This window comes from Podarcis erhardii (assembly GCF_964252035.2).
Source record: "Podarcis erhardii genome assembly, chromosome: 9".
Taxonomy (NCBI): Eukaryota; Metazoa; Chordata; class Lepidosauria; order Squamata; family Lacertidae; genus Podarcis; species Podarcis erhardii.
In genome coordinates this window covers 18,561,164-18,581,829 of record NC_138512.1, presented here as the reverse complement: position 1 = coordinate 18,581,829, position 20,666 = coordinate 18,561,164, and the positions used below count along the sequence as shown (strand labels likewise).

Genomic DNA, 20,666 nt, shown 5'->3' with positions numbered 1-20,666 from the left:
GAGCCCAGACACTGAGGGCCTTCTGGTGGTTCCCTCACTGCGAGAAGTGAGGTTGCAGGGAACCAGGCAGAGGACCTTCTCAGTAGTGGTGCCCTCCCTGTGGAACACCCTCCCATCAGATGTCAAGGAAATAAACAACCACCTGACCTTTAGAAGACATCTGAAGGCAGGCCTGTTTAGGGAAGCTTTTAATGTTTGATCTTTTATCGTGCTTTTAATATTCTGTTGGGAGCCGCCCAGAGTGGCTGGGGAAGCCTGGCCAGATGGGTGGGGTATAAATAATAAATTCTTATTGTTGTTGTTAAAAATAATGTATTTTAGTTGGCCCTAAACAGGACTATTTCAGAGGGGGGAGGCACAGGAAAGCATTCTAAGGATTGCCCAGAGGAAAATATCCTGAGATGTACACAATTTATTGTAATTGACACAAGTGCCAAATTCTCGTCCTCCATTGATTCTTGCTTTACTGAAATGTTTGTTTCTGTTTGTCGTGTTATATTTAAATTTCAATAAAAGCAAGTGTCTAAAAATGCTTTTCTGGGCACGTTTCTGCAATTGACAATGGGCTCTGATAGGGGGTGGCCCGGGGGGTCTGAGGAATGGGTCTTTTGTGGTGGGCCCCAGAACATCTATCCCTTCCACTCACCCCTTTTAAAACTCAGTTTAAAACATTTGCTTATAAGGGTGGCTAGGTGAGACTCCAGTCACCTGCCATTTAATTCCCCAGTCATCCATACATATAAATTAGCATATACAACTTCCTTGAGGAGCTGTGTCATACAGCTCCATCCCAAGACTTTTAAGTACTGTATTTTTTGCTCTATAAGACTCACTTTTTCCCTCCTAAAAAGTAAGGGGAAATGTGTGTGCATCTTATGGAGCGAATGCAGGCTGCGCAGCTATCCCAGAAGCCAGAACAGCAAGAGGGATTGCTGCTTTCACTGCGGAGCGATCCCTCTTGCTGTTCTGGCTTCTGAGATTCAGAATAGTTTTTTTCTTGTTTTCCTCCTCCAAAAACTAGGTGCGTCTTGTGGTCTGGTGCATCTTATAGAGCTAAAAATACGGTGCTTAGCAGCACCTGTGGTCAACAGGCACCGTGATTCTGCAGCTTGCTGCTATCAGTACAGTTGCATGTGTGAATGTTCAAACACACACTGGAGGCAGAGCTTTCAAACTGTCCCAAATGATGCTCTTGGACGGAGTCCTTTGAGGCATTCCACTGTGAGCGCACTGAGCGATAAGGACACCGGAAATCAAAATGCATGTGCAAACCTGCCCTGTGCTCGCAACCATCTGACATTTTGAGTTTCGTGTTAATTTGCACTTAATCGCACTTCTGACCGCCACATGAAAATACCTCGGTCTCGTGCTGTTTCATTCCACAGGGCGGATCTCGTGAGCTTGCTGGAATGCTTGTTTCTGGCACTGCCAAGAATTAACACTTGTCATCCTTAGCCCTAAGGAACCTCAGTGGCTCAATGGTACTTGCTGCCGCACGAAGACACATTCCCAACAGCATGGGAAGAGCCATTAGAAATCAGCAGAAAGGAGGCTGCAATTGGGTGGAACTTCTGTAGCGCATAATTAGCTTGGATTGATACTTTGATACCAACTGGGAATGTGTAGGCAGTGGTTCAAGATAAATGTTTAATCAAGATTTTATTTTTTTTTAAGTACTTTTATAAGGGGGAAATACATGGCACTAGAACAGAGCTAAATGTCTCCAGCCCTGATTTTTGTGCAGCAATCAGCGACGCATCTACTATTTCACTGTGGCAGAAGTTTCCCCAAAGCAAGCTCTGCGTGCATTTGGATGTGGGGAATATTGTATTAGTTTTCTTGATTATAATGCTAGCACTTGTGTCCTATTTTCGAATGTTCCTTTCACACTGCAGTACCTGTTATGTTATGGAACTGTGGCTCTTTCACTGTCACGCTAAATTTCATTCACACCAGTGAACACACTGTGGCACAACAACAAATATTTTTGGACACTGTCACTACTCCCCTCAGCCTTTCCACATGTGTGCTTCTGTTCCTCCATGATGCCTCTTTGACAACAGCTGGAAACAACTGTATGCCATCATACCAGCCCAAGTTTTGTCACTTTACTCTTGGAATTTTCCAGGTTAAGGGGCCTCAAACATATTTTTTTCTGGAATCAAGTAACACAGAAATGGGCACTAAACATGTACCATATTCTGTTGGTTCCCCAGAAGTGGCTTTTACATCACACGAAAGCTCAAATATAATGTGTAAATTAACAGTTAGGGAAAGGTCAGGGCAGTGGAATAAACTATCATGTGTTGGCAGCCTTAGACCGTGCAAATATCCATTTATATACCTGATGCTTTTAAGCACCCTGGTTGCGGCTGCTTCCAGCTTTCGTGAGTTAATCATTAGTGACTGAGCAGCGAGTGTGATGACACCATAAACCGGCGCATTCAATTAGGTTTGTCTGTCTGGTGATGTCACTCAGGTCCTCGTAAACAAGCAAACAAACATTTTCACCTGGAGCACAAGAAGAATGTCAAAAAGGCGAGGCACGTTTGGCACTGCTGAAAAATCTCACAAAGAGCAGCAGTTTTGGGTGAGCGCTGTTTAAAAGTGCCACTTTCCAGGTTTGCTTTGAGACATTTTGCACAGCCTAGCGTGTAAGCCCTGGGAGATCAAGAAAAGGACAAAACTTCAACATACTGGCTTCTCTGAGAGATCAATATTACTCCCCGGTGACTGGACTAAAGGGAAGCTTGGGGTTTTCCTTAACCAAATAGTTCCTCCTTTTTCTCCAGTTGGAAGCAAACTTGACCCAGAGGGCAGTATTCTCCCTAGAGTGGGACATATTTGGTAACTACAGTGGTGCCCCGCAAGACGAATGCCTCGCAAGACGGAAAACCCGCTAGACGAAAGGTTTTTCCATTTTGGAGGTGCTTCACAAAACGAATTTCCTATGGGCTTGCTTCGCAAGACGAAAATGTCTTGCGAGTTCCTGCGGGTCCCCCCCTTTTTCTAAGCCGCTAAGCCGCTTATCAGCTGATCCACTAAGCCGCTAAACAGCTGATCCGCTAAGCCGCTTATCAGCTGATCCGCTAAGCCCCTAAGCCGCTAATAGCGCTAATCCACTAAGGCGCTAATGGGCTTGCTTCGCAAGACGAAAAAACCGCAAGACGAAGAGACTCGCGGAACGGATTCTTTTCGTCTTGTGAGGCACCACTGTATTCTTGGCAGCATTCATAGCAGCCAGAGTGGTCATGTTGGCAAACAAGAGAGACTGCTTTGGCTGGCAGTAGCAGGTACCTCATGGTGCAGGTGGGCTGGTACGTAAGCATTAGACCGGCTGATGTTAATTGTGATATATCAGCTTAGGTGCAATGCACCGGGCACAACACTGGCTGCTCTTGTTAGCTCACCTGGCCTAGTGATATATCCCACTCTGCTATTTGTGGGAGTCCTGGGCAAAGGCTTACACCTGCAGTGGCAGGCCTTGGAAACACAGCATTTCATGCAGCCCCAGAAGCAAGGCTTATTACTGGCGTCTTGGTTGTCACCTAATAGTCCTCTTCCTCCTCAAAATCTTCTCCTGCCGTAGCAGCCTCCAGGGCTGCGAGAGCCTCTGCTACTTCAGCATCAACCTCCTCCTCCAGTTCTCCATTAATGTCATTATGCCAATCAAATCTAGCTTCTCGCACCGCATCCGCCTTGGTCCTTGGAGACGGGATGCCGTCGGTTACATTGTCCTTGAAACACACCTTTGGCTGGCCTGTTCTACAGGCTTTGTCTGTTGAATCCCGGCTTTTAGACTCACCTAATGGCAGGTCCTGCTGACTGCTTAATGTGCTGTGTTCTGTGCTTTGGCCTGTATGTGTGTGGTTATTTGACAGACTCTCATTTCCAGCAGCTCTCTGTTTTCCAGCATAGCCGCCATTGGGGGGATCAGTGGGTCCTGGCAGGTGCGTGTCATTGCCTGGGGCACTCTGAGATTCCTCATATAGGGCACTTCTTTTTTCTGAAGATGCCTTTGCGAGAACTTCACTTTCCAGAATCTCATGGTTATTGCATGTGCTTTGCTGAGGCAACCCTTGGACTGAAAAACTGGCTCGCTGAGCAGAGCAGGTTTGTGTGCTGATCTCTCTGTTTCGGTTTGCGCTGGGATTGGGATGAAGGTTCGCACCAGAATGGGAATGGATCCCATTTACATTGAAATGGCACTTTTCGGCAAGATTCCCAAGTCCTTCATCACGAAGAGCGCTGCCTCTGTGGTTCAGAACGGCCTCTTTATTGTTGTTCAATTTGTGCCTGTTTGCTGCTGTTTGTAATTCCCCAGTCTGCAGCTCGTTTTTGTGTACTTGGATGTCGTTGTTCTGCTTGCATTTGAATTTGCCTCCGTCTTGCTCGTCGGACTTGAAGTTGTTTATTTCATTGATGTACCCGGATGTTGGCACGTCTTGGGGTTCAAAGATGTAACTAGAAAAAAGGTTAAGAGCAACAGTTAGCATTTTCTTTTTGTGACAGATAAAAAAAGGGTCAGTTTTGTGCTTCAAACATGCAGTCTTTGTTGCAAGTTTCAGAAATGCCACCAATTTTTACTGTATTTTTTGCTCTATAAGACTCACTTTTACCCTCCTAAAAAGTAAGGGGAAATGTGTGTGCGTCTTATGGAGCGAATGCAGGCTGCGCAGCTATCCCAGAAGCCAGAACAGCAAGAGGGATTGCTGCTTTCACTGCGCAGCAATCCCCCCTGCTGTTCTGGCTTCTGAGATTCAGAATATTTTTTTTCTTGTTTTCCTCCTCCAAAAACTAGGTGCGTCTTGTGGTCTGGTGCATCTTATAGAGCGAAAAATACGATAGCTTAAAATAATGCTAGGGCATCCCAGACCCTTTAGATGCTGCTGTTCTACATCTCTATTCACCTCTCACCATTGGCCATGCTGGCTGGGGCTTATGGGATCTGGAGTGCAGAGATATCCTTACAGATATATAACTATTATCATTTTCACCCTACCCCAAATGACACTCAGGACTCAGCTACACAGGTCAATATATAACATTAAAAATGCATTATAAAAATGTGGCACTAGATGGCACTGTAGAGAGGAATCCAAAGTCAATGGCATACAGCAGGCATCCCCATACTCGGCCCTCCAGATGTTTTGGAACTACAATTCCCATCATCCCTGACCACTGGTCCTGTTAGCTAGGGATGATGGGAGTTGTAGTCCCAAAACAGCTGGAGGGCCGAGTTTGGGGATGCCTGGCATACAGTATTGCCTTGGGAGCTCCCCCCCATAAAGTTTTCTCCTCCTAGCATTTTTTTTTATCTGTAGAGATCCAGCCTCAGTCTGCTTGTACCTTTGTATCATTTTACAGCACCTGCACCCCATCTGGATTCTTCTTTGTTAATTATCTGAAAAGACAGAAAACAGGCAGAGTTTCAGCAGGTATTTCATGCACAATGTGAAATGTTGCAAAAAGAAGCAGCAATAGCGGACTCCTTATTTTTGAATGAGATTGTTGGATTATAGATTATAAAATAGTAATATTAAATTATTATTATTATTTATTAAGTCTCTATACTGCCCTCTATCCATAGATCTCAGGGCAGCTCACAACATAAAAATAGAAGTTAAAAACAAAACAAAATGCATACTAAAAACAAGAACGAAAACAAGCCAATATCCCCCTCTCCCCACCTACACCCACAGCACATTTAAAAGGGTAAAGGTAGCTGGACCATAAAGAAGGCTGATCGCCAAAGAATTGATGCTTTTGAATTCTGGCGCTGGAGGAGACTCTTGAGAGTCCCATGGACTGCAAGAAGATCAAACCTCTCCATTCTTAAGGAAATCAGCCCTGAGTGCTCACTGGAAGGACAGATCCTGAAGCTGAGACTCCAATACTTTGGCCACCTCATGAGAAGAGAAGACTCCCTGGAAAAGACCCTGATGTTGGGAAAGATGGAGGGCACAAGGAGAAGGGGAAGATAGAGGACAAGATGGTTGGTTCTTGAAGCTACCAGCATGAGTCTGACCAAACTGCGGGAGGCAGTGGAAGACAGGAGTGCCTGGCGTGCTCTGGTCCACGGGGTCACAAAGAGTCGGACACAACTAAATGACTAAACAACAACAAAGGTAAAGGGACCCCTGACTGCTAGGTCCAGTCATGGACGACTCTGGGGTTGCGGCGCTCCTCTCGCTCTATAGGCCGAGGGAGCCGGCGTAGAGCTTCTGGGTCATGTGGCCAGCATGACTAAGCCACTTCTGGTGAACCAGAGCAGCGCACGGAAATGCCGTTTACCTTCCCGCCGGAGTGGTACCTATTTATCTACTTGCACTTTGATGTGCTTTCGAACTGCTAGGTTAGCAGTAGCTGGGACTGAGCAACGGGAGCTCACCCTGTCACAGGGATTCGAACCGCCAACCTTCTGATCAGCAAGCCCTAGGCTCTGTGGTTTAGACCACAGCGCCAACCCGGTACCAGATGTCAATCAACCAAAGGCTTGGTTGAAGAGGAACATTTTTGCCTGGGGCCTAAAAGTGCATAATAAATGTGCCAGGCAAACCTCCCTGGGGAGAGCATTGTACAAACAGGGAGCTACTGCTCTTTTTACATAACGTATCTGCCCCACTCCTTGCAATGGCAGTTGAATATGGACATATTTGGGGAATGATTTCCATGCTAGCAGTCGCACTGGACTAATGAGCTGAATTTAAGTCCATCTGAAATCAATAGGACAGTCCCAGGTCAATCAACAGCACTCAAGCTAAGTCCCGTTGATTTCAACTTTTCCCATTGACATGGCATGGTGGTTAAATTGGCTAGGTTAGTGTATGGGAAATGAATCTGGAAGAGAAAATGTATTGAGGAGCTAGTGATCTGACACGGAGCCCTTCCTGCCTCTATTCCTTCCCCTTTCCTCCCTCTTGTTAAGTTTTTTGATGGTGTGAAAACAGTCTTTAATGTCCCGAGAACAGTTGGGAGGAAGGGAAGTCCCACACACAGCTGCCTTAATCAGTTGGGAGGATAATGCTGGGTACCTTCTTTGATGTTGGACGTTGTTTTGAGAAAGTGAGGCATATCTATAAAACCAGACGGTTTGGGCAGAATTTCTTGGAAGCTCGCGCACAGACTCATTGGCCGCAAACTGAGGCTACCTGGGGGAGTCACTACGCCGCTTCTTGAGGACTGTATGTATACAGTGGTTAGGTTACATACGCTTCAGGTTACAGACTCCGCTAACCCAGAAATAGTACCTCGGGTTAAGAACTTTGCTTCAGGATGAGAACAGAAATTGTGCTCCGGTGGCGCGACGGCAGCGGGAGGCCCCATTAGCTAAAGTGGTGCTTCAGGTTAAGAACAGTTTCAGGTTAAGAACGGACCTCCAGAACGAATTAAGTTCTTAACCCGAGGTACCACTGTACATCGCTTGCTGTTTTAGAATAACATCTTTAATCTTCTCACTCACTTGTTAATTTTGTTTTGCTTCTGAATCTCATTTTAAAAGAACCACCTTGCCTTTGGCAAGACAGCTAGGGCCACAGCTTTTACAAAGGCTCGAAACTGTTAAAAATGGAGTTTGCATGTGTATGTTGCACTTATAGATGGTCAAAAGGCACGAGGCCACCACATTGCTGAAGCTAAGCAGTGCGAGGGTCTGCTCAGTGCTTGGATGGGAGACCCTCTGGAAACTATAATAATTAATAATAATAATTTATTATTTATACCCCGCCCATCTGGCTGGGTTTCCCCAGTCACTCTGGGCGGCTTCCAACAGAATATTAAAATACAACAACCTATTAAACATTAAAGGGACTCAGGTGGCGCTGTGGTTAAACCACAGAGCCTAGGACTTGCTGATTAGAAGGTTGGCAGTTCGACTCCCCGCGACGGGGTGAGCTCTCGTTGCTCGGTCCCTGCTCCTGCCAACCTAGCAGTTTGAAAGCACCTCAAAGTCCAAGTAGATAAATAGGTACTGCTCCGGCGGGAAGGTAAACGGCATTTATGTGCGCTGCTCTGGTTTCGCTAGAAGCGGCTTAGTCATGCTGGCCACATGACCCGGAAGCTTTACGCCAGCTCCCACGGCCAATAACGCGAGATGAGCGCCGCAACCCCAGAGTCGGTCACAACTGGATCTAATGGTCAGGGGTCCCTTTACCTTTACTAAACATTAAAAGCTTCCCTAAACAGGGCTGCCTTCAGATGTCTTCTAAAACTACATGGTTGCCCCTTTGGGTTCCATGATGGAAGAAAGGCAGAATAGAAATGCAAGAAAATAATAAATAAATATATATATATAAAAGAAGGGTGTTGAGGAAGGTGGGAAATAGGATAACATAGCCCCACAGTGGGTTTCAAAGATTTCTGAGATAAAAATCTAGGGAAGCAACAGTATGTGAGCACAATCAGGAAATCCCTTGACCGGCTGGTCCAGGGGTCAGCAAACGTTTTCAGCGGGGGGCCGGTCCACTGTCCCCCAGACCTTGTAGGGGGCCGGACTATATTTTGAAAAAGCAAAGAAAGAACAAATTCCTATGCCCCACAAATAACCCAGAGATGCATTTTAAATGAAGGCACACATTCTACTCATGTAAAAACACCAGGCAGGCCCCACAAATAACCCAGAGATGCATTTTAAATAAAAGGACACATTCTACTCATGTAAAACCACGCTGATTCCCAGAATATTTCAAGGGTCAAGTAGGAGATGAAAAGCAAAGGTGTTTCCTTGTTGTGCAGTGGGAGAAAACTGAAAATGGAGAGTATTTCCTTGGTTAAATATTAACCAGCGCCACCTTGCAAACAAGCCCTGAAGCAGAAGTTCAAATTAAATAGAAGTCCTTCCTGAAAAGCGAGGTGGGAGTAGGGAGACGCACATTCAGACTTCTGTAATTACATGCATGCTAATTACATCACTGCAGCAACCATTAGGAACGTTCGCCCACTCTCATTAAAAAGCTGCTCTTTGTTTATGTGGTGAAGGCCTGTTTATCCGCACAACACAACCTGTGGTTTTAAGATAGAAATCAGAGAGGGAGCGTGGCAAACGCAGGTATGGGGACTGGTTCAAATTTTAACCCAGGTTGGTACGAAAGAGCAGAATTCAAATCTGAAATACCGGCACGAACCGCTTCGTAGCACTTCGTGGCTTTTTGTCGGAAATGAAATAACCCTTCAAACTTGGAAAGCTCTTCAAATTTCCCTGAGAACATTTTGAAAACATGTAATTCTCTCAGGTGTTCAGAACTAAGGGTTAATTTTTTTGGATTTTTTAAAGGAGCTGGATTTTTCTTTTTTATATTTTTGTAAGCCTTTTCCTTGAATACTCGGACTTCTGAGTAACCAACACCATGTTTGCATATAAGTTAATCTTTCACAGAGCTGCTGGTTGACCCACTTTTATTCCCACCATAAAGCTAACAAAGGCCGGATCGTCTTTGCATCAAAGATGTGTCTAGGTGACATGGCCGTCCCTGGACCACCTTTGGCCCACTGCTTCGACCCTTTGGCTGACCAAAAAACCCCCAGATAAGCTCTGTGTTGTTCACAAACATACATTTGCTTTATTCCTCATTCCACTCATCTAGAGTGGTGACCTGTCTCTAGCCAGTGGGGCTACAGTGTCTACCATGGAGCCTGAAAATCTATGGACATATTTACACCACAGACTTAATAGCTATTTCCTCTGCTCAGGGAAGAAGCTATCACTATTATTTTACACTTAGGCTATGCCTCGGAGGCACATTCTTGCCCTCAAAGAATTCTGGGCACTGTTACTGCGAATTTTAACTCGGTGAGAGGTAAACCATGGCACCTGGGGTTTTTCTGAGTGAAAGAATGTGAAAGGTAGAGAGTTTTCACAGCCCTGGAGTCTACTTTTCTCTGCACCTAGGTAGGTTGAGAAGTGGTTTTTGATCCACAGAACTGCTTTCTGGGGAAATCTTCATACATTTTCTCTTTAGTTAGCTAGCTTTGGTCTTTTAAGAGGTGCATCATTTTGACTTTTCCTGTTACTTCTCAAATTTTTCTCCCTGAAATCAGCGGCTGCCCTAAAGAACGCTCAACAGCAACTGCTCTAATCTGAAGGTCTTAGAGGCCAGTTCCTTTACTGTTTTCTTGTAAGGGATCTCCTTCAACCAGACATACCGTATTTTTCGCTCTATAGGACGCTTGGCACATTTCTCCTTCCGCTGGCTGAAGAGGCGCTGCGCAGCTCTCCCTCTCTGCTGAAGCCAGGAGAGTCTTGCTCTCCCGGCTTCAGCAAAAGGAACCCGAAGCCTAGAGAGCACAGCGTGAGTTCCTGCTGCGCTCCAAAGGCTTCAGGCAGCTATCCCTGAAGCCTAGAGAGCAAGAGGGGTCGGTGCGCACTGACCCCTCTTGCTCTCCAGGCTTCAGCGAAAGCAACGGGAAGCCTCCAGAGCGTGGAGGGAGCGCTCCCTCTGTGCTTCGGAGGCTTCGTGTTGCTATTGCTGAAGCCAAGGAGCCTGCATTCGCTCCATAGGACGTACACACATTTCCCCTTAATTTTTGGAGGGGAAAAAGTCCGTCCTATAGAGCGAAAAATATGGTAGTTCACTTTTAAGACAACCCCTTTATTGAGCATTCATCCCAATTTGTTTGCCCAAAACGTTGCGGGAAGGTTAGACGACGCCAGCTCTTTTTTGAGCATTCATTCTGATTAGTTTGCATAGAGGTTAGACACCGTTACATCGGACAATTGCTATTCATCACTTTCCTCTGAATTTTCCTGTCACATTGCCCTGATTTTTAGGGAAGTGGGTTTGCTGCACAACAGCACCAGAAACAGCTGTAGCTGCACCACTTCAATTTCCTGGTATGTGATTTAATTCTCTCCCCCACCTCCAAAATAGCAGGAATTTGGGAAGAGCCAAGACTAGTGCCTCAGAGGAGGGGACAAACATTATTTCAGCAAGGCATCAAACAAGAGGGACAGCTGGAATTGTACACAAAACACACACTTTGTGCAGGGCCACCGGCAGATGTAATTTAATATCCTACTTACCAATAAAGCAGCGAGAGTTGAAGGACCATGATTTTAACTTCTGGCTGAGCAGAGGCATCTGAAATGACAGTGATGTGATTTGATTAGTAGATACCCATCTGCTGTAGGCATACGGTCACCCTCATGCAAGATCCCAAACTATGTGCCAGGGCACAGTAGCAAGTCACAAAAACGAACTTATTCTATGTCTATTGAAGTCTGCCTGCATATTCTGAGATTTTTATATTCCCCTGTGTTACACCTGGCAGGTGCAGGTCAAATTTTCAGCATTGCCCAGTTCCTGAGCCCTGCTGCACTGGACAATAAATTGTGGCAGGATGCTAAGAGGAAATAACTGGGCTAATTTGCTGTTGCAATAATAATGCCCCTCATTATTATGAGAGCGGATGTCGAAACTTTGCAAAACATTGTCTTCAATGTAAAATCGAAGCAGGCACCCCAATTTTAATCCAGCTACAACATTACTGGTCCCCTAGTGACCAGGTTTTGAAAGCAGTGTCCCAAAGCACGTGTAATCTGAATTATGTATTTCCAATCCCACATACTTGTACAGTGGAACTTCTGGATTTGAAATGCTCTGGGCTGAACCAATACAGTGGTACCTCAGGTTACATCCACTTCAGGTTACATACGCTTCAGGTTACAGACTCCGCTAACCCAGAAATAGGGTTAAGAACTTTGCTTTAGGATGAGAACAGAAATCGTGCTCCGGCGGTGCGGCGGCAGTGGGAGACTTCATTAGCTAAAGTGGTGCTTCAGGTTAAGAACAGTTTCAGGTTAAGAATGAACCTCCAGAACGAATTAAGTACTTAACCCAAGGTACCACTGTATATTTCACCTGAAAGTCGTGCCTTGAACTTGGTTGTCACTAATCCTTCCCACACCTTAAACCTCAAAGGAGCAGCAGGGTTAAAAAATAAATATATAAAATTCTAAGCATCTCCTTCCCTTCCGCATGGTCTGGTCGTAGGCCTTTGGATAGTTAATGCAAAATAAAACCATCTGAATGGAGATCCTCTTTCTCCTATACACCTTCAGCTATTGAGATAACAGTTTTCCCAAGGCCATACAAGGCAGCCGTAGCTTGGTGGGGAAGTAGATTGCCAAGTAGATTGCCTTGCAGCAAGATGGTGGCCCAAGCTGCCTTCGGAGAGGAAGCTTTTTCTGCCATTACCAATCTTTGCTGCAATGAGCTCCTACGGGCCCCAGGGTCACCTAAAACGCAGCTTGAAATAACAACAGTAGTCTACTCAAAAGTCACTGTGATTGCTGGAAGCTCAGGCATGTGGTCTATGTAGACCAAGGGTGGTCATCAACATTGCATCAAAGCTCCAAAAATACATGACCGGACCGTGCAACACAGAGCCAGTTTGGAGGTGAACCATAGTTGTGTCAGCAGCACAGCCTGTTTGACTAGCATTCCTAGGGGCTGACAGCACCAATATACTGCTGTCGTATCGTTTCACCTCAGAACTGCAAGTGCTAATGGACTCCTGCGCTGCTTTTTTGTTCAGCTAACCTGTTTTTCATCGCTGTTTTGTTCATCGGAGAGCCTTATCTCAGGAACTGCAAAATAAAAATGGGAGCACTTGCAGGCCTTACGAGCATTTATCAGCGTAAGGGTGGTGTTTTTCTAAATAAATACCTCGGGATCCTGAACGCCTTGGGAGTCAAACGTTCGGGCTCCCGAACGATCAAAAACCGGAAGTGAGTGTTCTGGTTTTTGTATGTTCTTTTGGAAGCCAAACATCTGACGGGGCTTCCGTGGCTTCCGGAAACCGCACTTTGGTTTTCGAAAGTTTCGGAAGTTGAACAGACTTCCGGAATGGATTCTGTTTGACTTCTGAGGTATGACTGTAAAAGGTAAAGGGACCCCTGTCCATTAGGTCCAGTCGTGGCCAACTCTGGGGTTGCGGCACTCATCTTGCTTTATTGGCCGAGGGAGCCGGCGTACAGCTTCTGGGTCATGTGGCCAGCATGACTAAGCCACTTCTGGCAAACCAGAGCAGCGCACAGAAATGCCGTTTACCTTCCCACCCGAGCAGTACCTATTTATCTACTTGCACTGGTGTGCTTTCAAACTGCTAGGTTGGCAGGAGCAGGGACCGAGCAACGGGAACTCACCCCGTCGCGGGGATTTGAACTGCCAACCTTCTGATCGGCAAGTCCTAGGCTCCTAGCGCCACCTGTGTTCCATGGTATGGTACGACTGTACATATATCTTAAAAAAAGGTGAATGCTGCATTCTATTAAAAGGCCATTGGATAAGGCAAGTTAATAAATCTAATAGTGCAAAAATATCCACATTGCAGTATATATGTCCAAAGGACGACTGTGAGAACCAGCAATTCCACTCATGCACTATATCAACACTGCATTTGCCATTACAATGCGGACAGCCTACTTACAGGTCCCCCCCCCTCCCAGCAAAGCACATAGGGGCAACACATGTAGTGATGCTTCTCACAAACAGCCATCCTACACAAGAAGCCTGACAACGGCTTCAAGAACTACTTGGCCTCAAATCATCACAGATCCCAAAATAAAAAATGGTATTTTCTGCACGCACCTCATGCTGTTAATACGGTTAACACTGTCAATACTGCCTAGAACGCTTGCGGTGCAATCTTGTGCAGTTCTACTAAGCAGTTCAGTGGGGCTTACTCCCAGGTAACTGGAGTACAGTCTTAAAGCCTTTTCTGCATTTCCTCTCCTCGTTCAAAAGCCTTTGCAATATTCAGAAGGTCCTGTAAGATGACTTGGGTCCATGAGAATGACAGCTTGGTTAAGGGTTCAGGACAACCTGTCTATACGAATAACTTCTTCCTCTGCTAGCTCAGCTTGACGCCATCTGAACCCAGTGGCAGGGCAACAGAGCATTGGGCTGCCATGTTGCAACCTGAGTGTTAGCAGCTGATTGGTGACTTTCCCCCCTCCGGGTAGCGAACGCTCCATCTATTGAAGAAATATGCAGCAGAAGGAATCTCTCGAAGGCGCAGGAAAGAACATAGATTTCGTGATCTGCTTGATTTGCACAGGATTCCCATACAGGGCAGTTCAACATTCAGCTTGAGGAAGTCTTATCATTTTAAAGCTGCAACCCCAGGTTTAAACACTTCAGACTGAAATTCCCAGGTGTCAGAAAAGGTTATTTATGTATGCTACTACTATGGCCCGTGTTTTGTTAGCCCCCAAGTGGAAAACGAGCAAGGTCCCAACCAAAGAAGTTGACTGAATATGCACAACTCGCAGACTTAACATATAGAATAAGAGAACAAGAAGAACATACATTTAAAGAAGATTGGATAATGTTTATTGAATATATGGGAAATAATTGTGTACAGCGGAAAACGCTGGCAGCATTAAGATAAATTCAACAGTGTAAACAGGTTTTGATGGATGCATGGAATACTGAATGGTATTGTTTTTTAAAAATATGCAGGGATTTATGATATGTAAAATGAACCATGGAAAGAGAAGAAGGGAAGTCATTGATATCTTAAGGATGTAAAATGGGTATTTTAAATTGTAAAACAGAAAATTTAACACCACATACACAGAGCACTTGAGAAAGGTTGCCCAGGGTAGCTAAAAAAATAAGAACATGGGAACATCAACACACACACACACACACACACCACCCCACAACTTTAAGTGACAGAGGAAACCAAAATAAGCTACTTCTGCTACTCCTTATATATTTATATCCCTATATCAGGCATAGGCAAACTTGGCCCTCCAGATGTTTTGGGACTACAACTCCCATCATCCCTAGCTAACTGGATCAGTGGTCAGGGATGATGGGAATTGTAGTCCCAAAACAGCTGGAGGGCCAAGTTTGCCTATGCCTGTCTCCCCACCCCACTTTGGTAGTAGTTGAGGAACTAGTGTTGCTTACTGTTGGTGTTTTCCTTTAAACGGCTAGAGCGACACTCCTAACCCCACTTAACCTGGGAGTAAGCCCCACTGAATTCAGTAGGATTTACATCTGAGTAGACATGGTTAGGATTTCACTGTAGGTTCTGAAATAATAATAATAATTCTTGCAAAGAATGGTTCCAATGGCAACATGAGTTCAAAAAATAATATATATATATGAATGTCATCACCAGCTCTTTGTACGACAGAGGCGACCATAGTATCTCAGATATTAGATGGTGTGTGGCTACGGCCATACTAGGCTTGACAGCATGGTTCTCCTTATTCCAGCAAAGGTGGATGGTGTGGCCCATCCAATTTTCCATTCCACCGTCTTAGAGGAATAAAATATGCCTTGATTCTCCACCCTCCAGTTCTAGCTGTTTTATTTATTACATATACATCCCATTTCTCCTCCAGCCTCCTCAGGCCAGTGTAAATGGGGATAAAACCCCTATGTATCCCACAACAATCCTGAGAGATGATGTCAGTGAACATCATAATGGAGCAGGATTTGAACCCAGGTTTCATAGCTTAGACTTCCTTGGCTACACTACACAGCCGTCCTGCTAAAGGTACCCCTGCTCTTTTAGCTTTCTAATCCTGCTGTAAATAGGCAAATAAGATGGATTCTATTTGGACTCTGCTGTTTGTATTATCAACAGAATACTGTCTTTATTTGCATTTTTGAAGCACCACGGAACTGTAACAGAGAAATACAGATTGTCCTAGAGGTTACTGAACAGAAACAAATGCAGCTTGAAGTTCAGCATGCAGCAGGGTCAGTTTTTAGCTCATGGATAAAGAATTAACATAAACAAGATCAATTTCTAATCTGATTTTGTTTAGAAATAGAAGGGTGTCAGGAATGGATTTTTTTTTTCCAGCAGAAGGAGAGAATTGACCTCCAGGTGCTATTGTTCTCTCCCACTCGGACAAATAACACTGGTCAACAACAAATTTGTTGTCTGCGTTTTTTCAGCTGATTTAGGATGAATCTGATGCACTGAATCCAAAAATCACATTGGTTTTGCTCAATCAGGTCAAGTTTTTGAGCTATGGCCACATGTCTTTTTTACGTTTTTGTTCACATGTACGCTTGTGTGGAGCATTTTAGAAGACGTTGGTGGGGGTAAAATGCCTTGTCAAATAATTGTTTTGATTGGAAATGATTATTTTAATGACAAGAAGTATTCAGGTCCGATAGTTCTGGGTGATTATGTCGAAGAGGGATCAGTTTGAAGTCATAAAACCTCAAAATCTTCCATAAATTGGTCCAGCAAAGCATAAAGTTGGGGGATCAAAACTAAGTTAATGGGGCAGCCGCCCCACGAAGTATCCTGATCTTCAATCAGCACGTTGTCCTGTAGCTCATTGTGATGAAATTCCAGTGCCTATCTTCGGAGAACTTCCTGACATTAGTGACGAAGATGCCTCCAGTGTTGAAGGACATGAAGAAGAAGAAGTGGTTCTTGAAGATGATGCTTCACATCCATTTTCCCAAAAGGAGTTGAATGATCTAGTTCATGACCTCAGCTTGTCAAAGGACTCTGCCGAACTGTTGGCATCCAGATTGAAGGGAAAAAACCTCCTCTCTGACAGCATCAGCTTCTTCCGCAACAGGCATCAAGAGTACCTCCGTTTTTTTCTCGGAAGTGAAGGACTTGGTGTACTGTGCAGATATTGCGCAGCTTCTGCTCAAGCTTGGAGTGCCACAGTACGAACCCAAAGATTGGAGACTGTTCATTGACAGCAGCAAGCGATCACTGAAATGTGTTCTGCTACACAACGGCAACCAGTTTGCCTCTATACCCCTGGCTCACTCGTGTACACTGAAGGAGAACTATGAAGCGGTGAAGTACGTGCTGGAGAAAATTGGTTATGATCAGCATAAGTGGTTTATTTGTGTTGACCTGAAGATGGTGAACTTTTTGTTGGGACAACAGTCTGGCTTCACCAAGTACCCATGCTTTCTGTGCATGTGGGATAGTAGGGACCGTGCTCAGCATTACATGAAGAAGGACTGGCCTGTGCGGGAGGAATTGGTGCCTTGCAAAGAAGGGAACGTCATCAACAACCTTCTGGTGGACAGAGACAGAATACTCTTCCCACGGCTGCACATCAAGCTCGGCTTAATCAAGCAGTTCACCAAGGCTCTGGACAAGGATGGTGTCTGCTTCATTTACTTGTGCCAGGCTTTTCCAGGATTGACCATGGAGAAGTTGAAAGCTGGCATCTTTGACGGACCTCAGACCCGTCAGCTCATCAGAGATCCAGAGTTTGGAAACTCAATGAACAAAGTGTAACTGGAAGCGTGGAAGGCATTTGTTCTGGTAGTGAAGAACTTTCTTGGCAACAATAAGGCCAGAAACTACACAGAACTTGTCAACAACATGCTGACTGCTTTCAGAAACCTGGGCTGCAACATGAGCATCAAGATGCACTACCTATTTTCACATATGGACCGGTTTCCTGAGAACCTGGGTTCAATGAGTGATGAGCAGGGGGAGAGATTCCATCAGGACATGAAAGAGATGGAGACCAGGTATCAGGGTCGCTGGGATGCAGTCATGATGGCTGACTACTGTTGGACTCTGAAGAGAGACCTCCGTGCCGCTGAGCATTCCAGGAGTTCCAAGAAATGGAAGTTCAAGCCCTGAAGTTTGAAAAATGGTGAAGCAACATGCAATTTACATGTACTTACCTTTATCAATGCCCACCATTCAGTTTACAGAAAACCTGACCTGATGGAGAGAAACGGATGCCATTTCCTGATTCAGCAGTGCAAAAATATCCTAAATCAGTTGTAGAAATCTAGACAACATTCAAAAAGTAAAAAATTGTTGCCCAGTGTAATTGTCTGAGGTTCCAGTGGTAGGTGTTAAGTTGTGGGTGAACATATCAGACAACACAGCGATTCTTCAAACAGCTCTTGCTTATTCACAGGCCAGAACAGAACTGAACTGAAGGGTTCAGCCAGCCTGCTTATATAGAGCTCCACTACAATGCAACTGTAACAACTTTCTTTAACTATCCAATCACTGAACGTCACTTTCAATCCCTTATTTGCATATGTGGACCTGAGTAAAAACTGTCTACAGTATCCCCCTGCTGGCCCAGGGTGAGAACTTCAGTACATAACAGTGGGAAATACAGTGGTACCTCGGGTTACATACACTTCAAGTTACATACGCTTCAGGTTACAGACTCCACTAACCCAGAAATAGGGCTTCAGGTTAAGAACTTTGCTTCAAGATGAGAACAGAAATCATGCTCTAGCGGTGCGGCGGCAGCAGGAGGCCCCATTAGCTAAAGTGGTGCTTCAGGTTAAGAACAGTTTCAGGTTAAGTACGCACCTCCAGAACGAATTAAGTACTTAACTCGAGGTACCACTGTATATATAATTACGTATTCTATTCCCTGGACTCACAAGCACACAACAACCATCTTCATCAAGCTTAATGAGGGGATTTTGTACCGCTGACTACTTAGGGTGCTTCTTCCAGCAGCTACAGAGTTACTGGAAATGACAGGCATATTCAGATGTAGTCTGAGACATCTTAACAGTTGCAAGCAGTTGCCCAGGGAATTAGGGTTCAGCAATCTCTGCTTAACTCCAAGGGTTCCTGAGGCACAGCTCTTGGATCGTGTGAGATTAATTGATGCTTACCCACAATATTGGTCCCCTGGCCTGGATAGCTTATTGGATGGCTTAAATATCATATTATCCTTTGGCAGGCTGAATCAACTCCCCTGACAATATAAAGGTAAAAAAAAAAAAAAGACCCCTGGATGGTTAAGTCCAGTCAAAGGCGACTATGGGGTTGTGGCTCTCATTTCGCTTTTAGGCTGAGGGAGCCGGCGTTTGTCCGCAGACAGCTTTCCGGGTCATGTGGCCAGCATGACTAAACCACTTCTGGAGCAATGGGACACTGTGACGGAAACCAGAGCACATGGAAACGCTGTTTCCCTTCCCACCGCAGTGGTACCTATTTATCTACTTGCACTGGTGTGCTTTCGAACTGCTGGGTTGGCAGAAGCTGGGACAGAGCAACGGGAGCTCACCCCGTCGGGCAGATTTGAATCACCAACCTTCTGATCGGCAAGCCAAAGAGGCTCAGTGGAGGGGTCAGCAAACTTTTTCAGCAGGGGGCAGGTCCACTGTCCCTCAGACCTTGGGGGGGGGGGGTGACTGTATTTTGAAAAATATATATGAATGAATTCCTATGCCCCACAAATAATCCAGAGATGCATTTTAAATAAAAGTATACATACTACTCATGTAAAAACAACAGGCAGGCCCCACAAATAACCCAGAAATGCATTTTAAATTAAAGGACACATTCTACACATGTAAAAACACATGTAAAAACACGCTGACTGTCCACGGGCCGGATTTAGAAGGCGATTGGGCTGGATCCGGCCCCTGGGCCTTAGTTTGCCTACTCAAAGTTTATACCACAGGGCCCCATCTGTCCCTATTAACCATTGGACAGCCTCTGTTTTCTGGAAGTTGTCCTTGGTAACATGCTCTCTATGTCACATTTTGTGAAGATGTTGGGACACCTATTACAAATTTGATCAGTGTGCATATAGCATGAGGTTGCGTTCTGCAGGTTTCAGCTTGCAATGCTGGTATCTAGAAGTTTACTTTCAAGAGGAGAGTTGTTGCTTCTTGACTCCAGCACCCATTTTATTTCTGTGTTTAGAGATTACACTTCCACCTTTACCAAATGGTCACAACACGGTTTACAAATTAAAAATATCATAAATGCATGGTAAATCGGGTCCTCCCTTAAAGAGGGCACGTATTGCGGTGAGACCTGGACAGCCGACACCCTGTGTTGTGGGTGGGTACGTTTGGACAGCCACAATACCCGATTGGTAGGTCCCTCGAAGCTGGGTGCAATCTGGCCAATGGGATGCAGTCTAAACGGTTCGAGGGACCTATTAATGCCCATGCACGTGACCCAGAGCTTCCTCTTTTGGTGCGTGCATTGGAACACCCGCCCACCTCTCCCTACTTTTAGGGCTTTGTGCTTGACCTTGTTATGCCGTCGTGTGCTGTTTGTCGCTGGGACGGGGGCACGGCAGGAATTTTCCCCACTTGGATTATTGGCTGTTGCCCAGGGGCGCCGACTTATAAAAAATATTGGGGGGGCCCATACCGGGGTCCTGCCCCGGGAAGTTTTCTAAATTTTAGATGAAAATTAGTGAGTTTTAAAGTTTTTTAAAAGTATTTTAGAGTCATATGATCAACATTAGAACCCCGAAAACTCGACTCTCCGGGAAACTCGACAAGTCTGAAACACTTTTTGGCTTTGAAAAAAGAAACAAAACATAAACACGCATGGTATTTTCGTAAAAAGCTAATTTAATTTACAGTAACAATTATGCTTATAGACTATTACAGAGCAGTGAATATATAGCTCTGAAAAGACTGAAATGATATTTAAATAAATCCTAAACTATCATTAAAAGAATAAAACATAAAATATTGCTGTCGCACAGTAATAGCACTTTGATTAATAAGTGAAATAGCTAATTTAAGCTTACTTTGAATAAGGCTGAGGGTTCATTAAATAAAAATAATATCTCAAAGTTAATGCTTTAATACAGTTAATAAAGTTAATACAGTATGCCTAATACTGTATGTAAATACTGTAATACTGTATGTAAATAACGGGCTTTAATTGGGTCTTACACCCTAAAAATATTTAAGTATTTGAAA

At 44.8% G+C, this 20,666-nt stretch overlaps 1 protein-coding gene across 1 annotated transcript in view; it reads right to left on the bottom strand.

The window, feature by feature from the left end:
* Positions 1–3,222: 3,222 nt before the first annotated feature.
* PGCKA1 (PDCD10 and GCKIII kinases associated 1) overlaps positions 3,223–20,666 on the bottom strand; it is a 61,910-nt gene continuing 44,466 nt past the window's right edge. The window contains exons 2-4 of the mRNA XM_081875926.1: positions 11,018–11,075; positions 5,350–5,404; positions 3,223–4,464 (exon numbers count right to left, since the gene is read on the bottom strand). Coding sequence (XP_081732052.1) covers positions 3,549–4,464; positions 5,350–5,381 — 948 coding nt within the window. The 5' untranslated portion in view covers positions 5,382–5,404; positions 11,018–11,075 and the 3' untranslated portion in view covers positions 3,223–3,548. The remainder of the gene's footprint in view (positions 4,465–5,349; positions 5,405–11,017; positions 11,076–20,666) is intronic.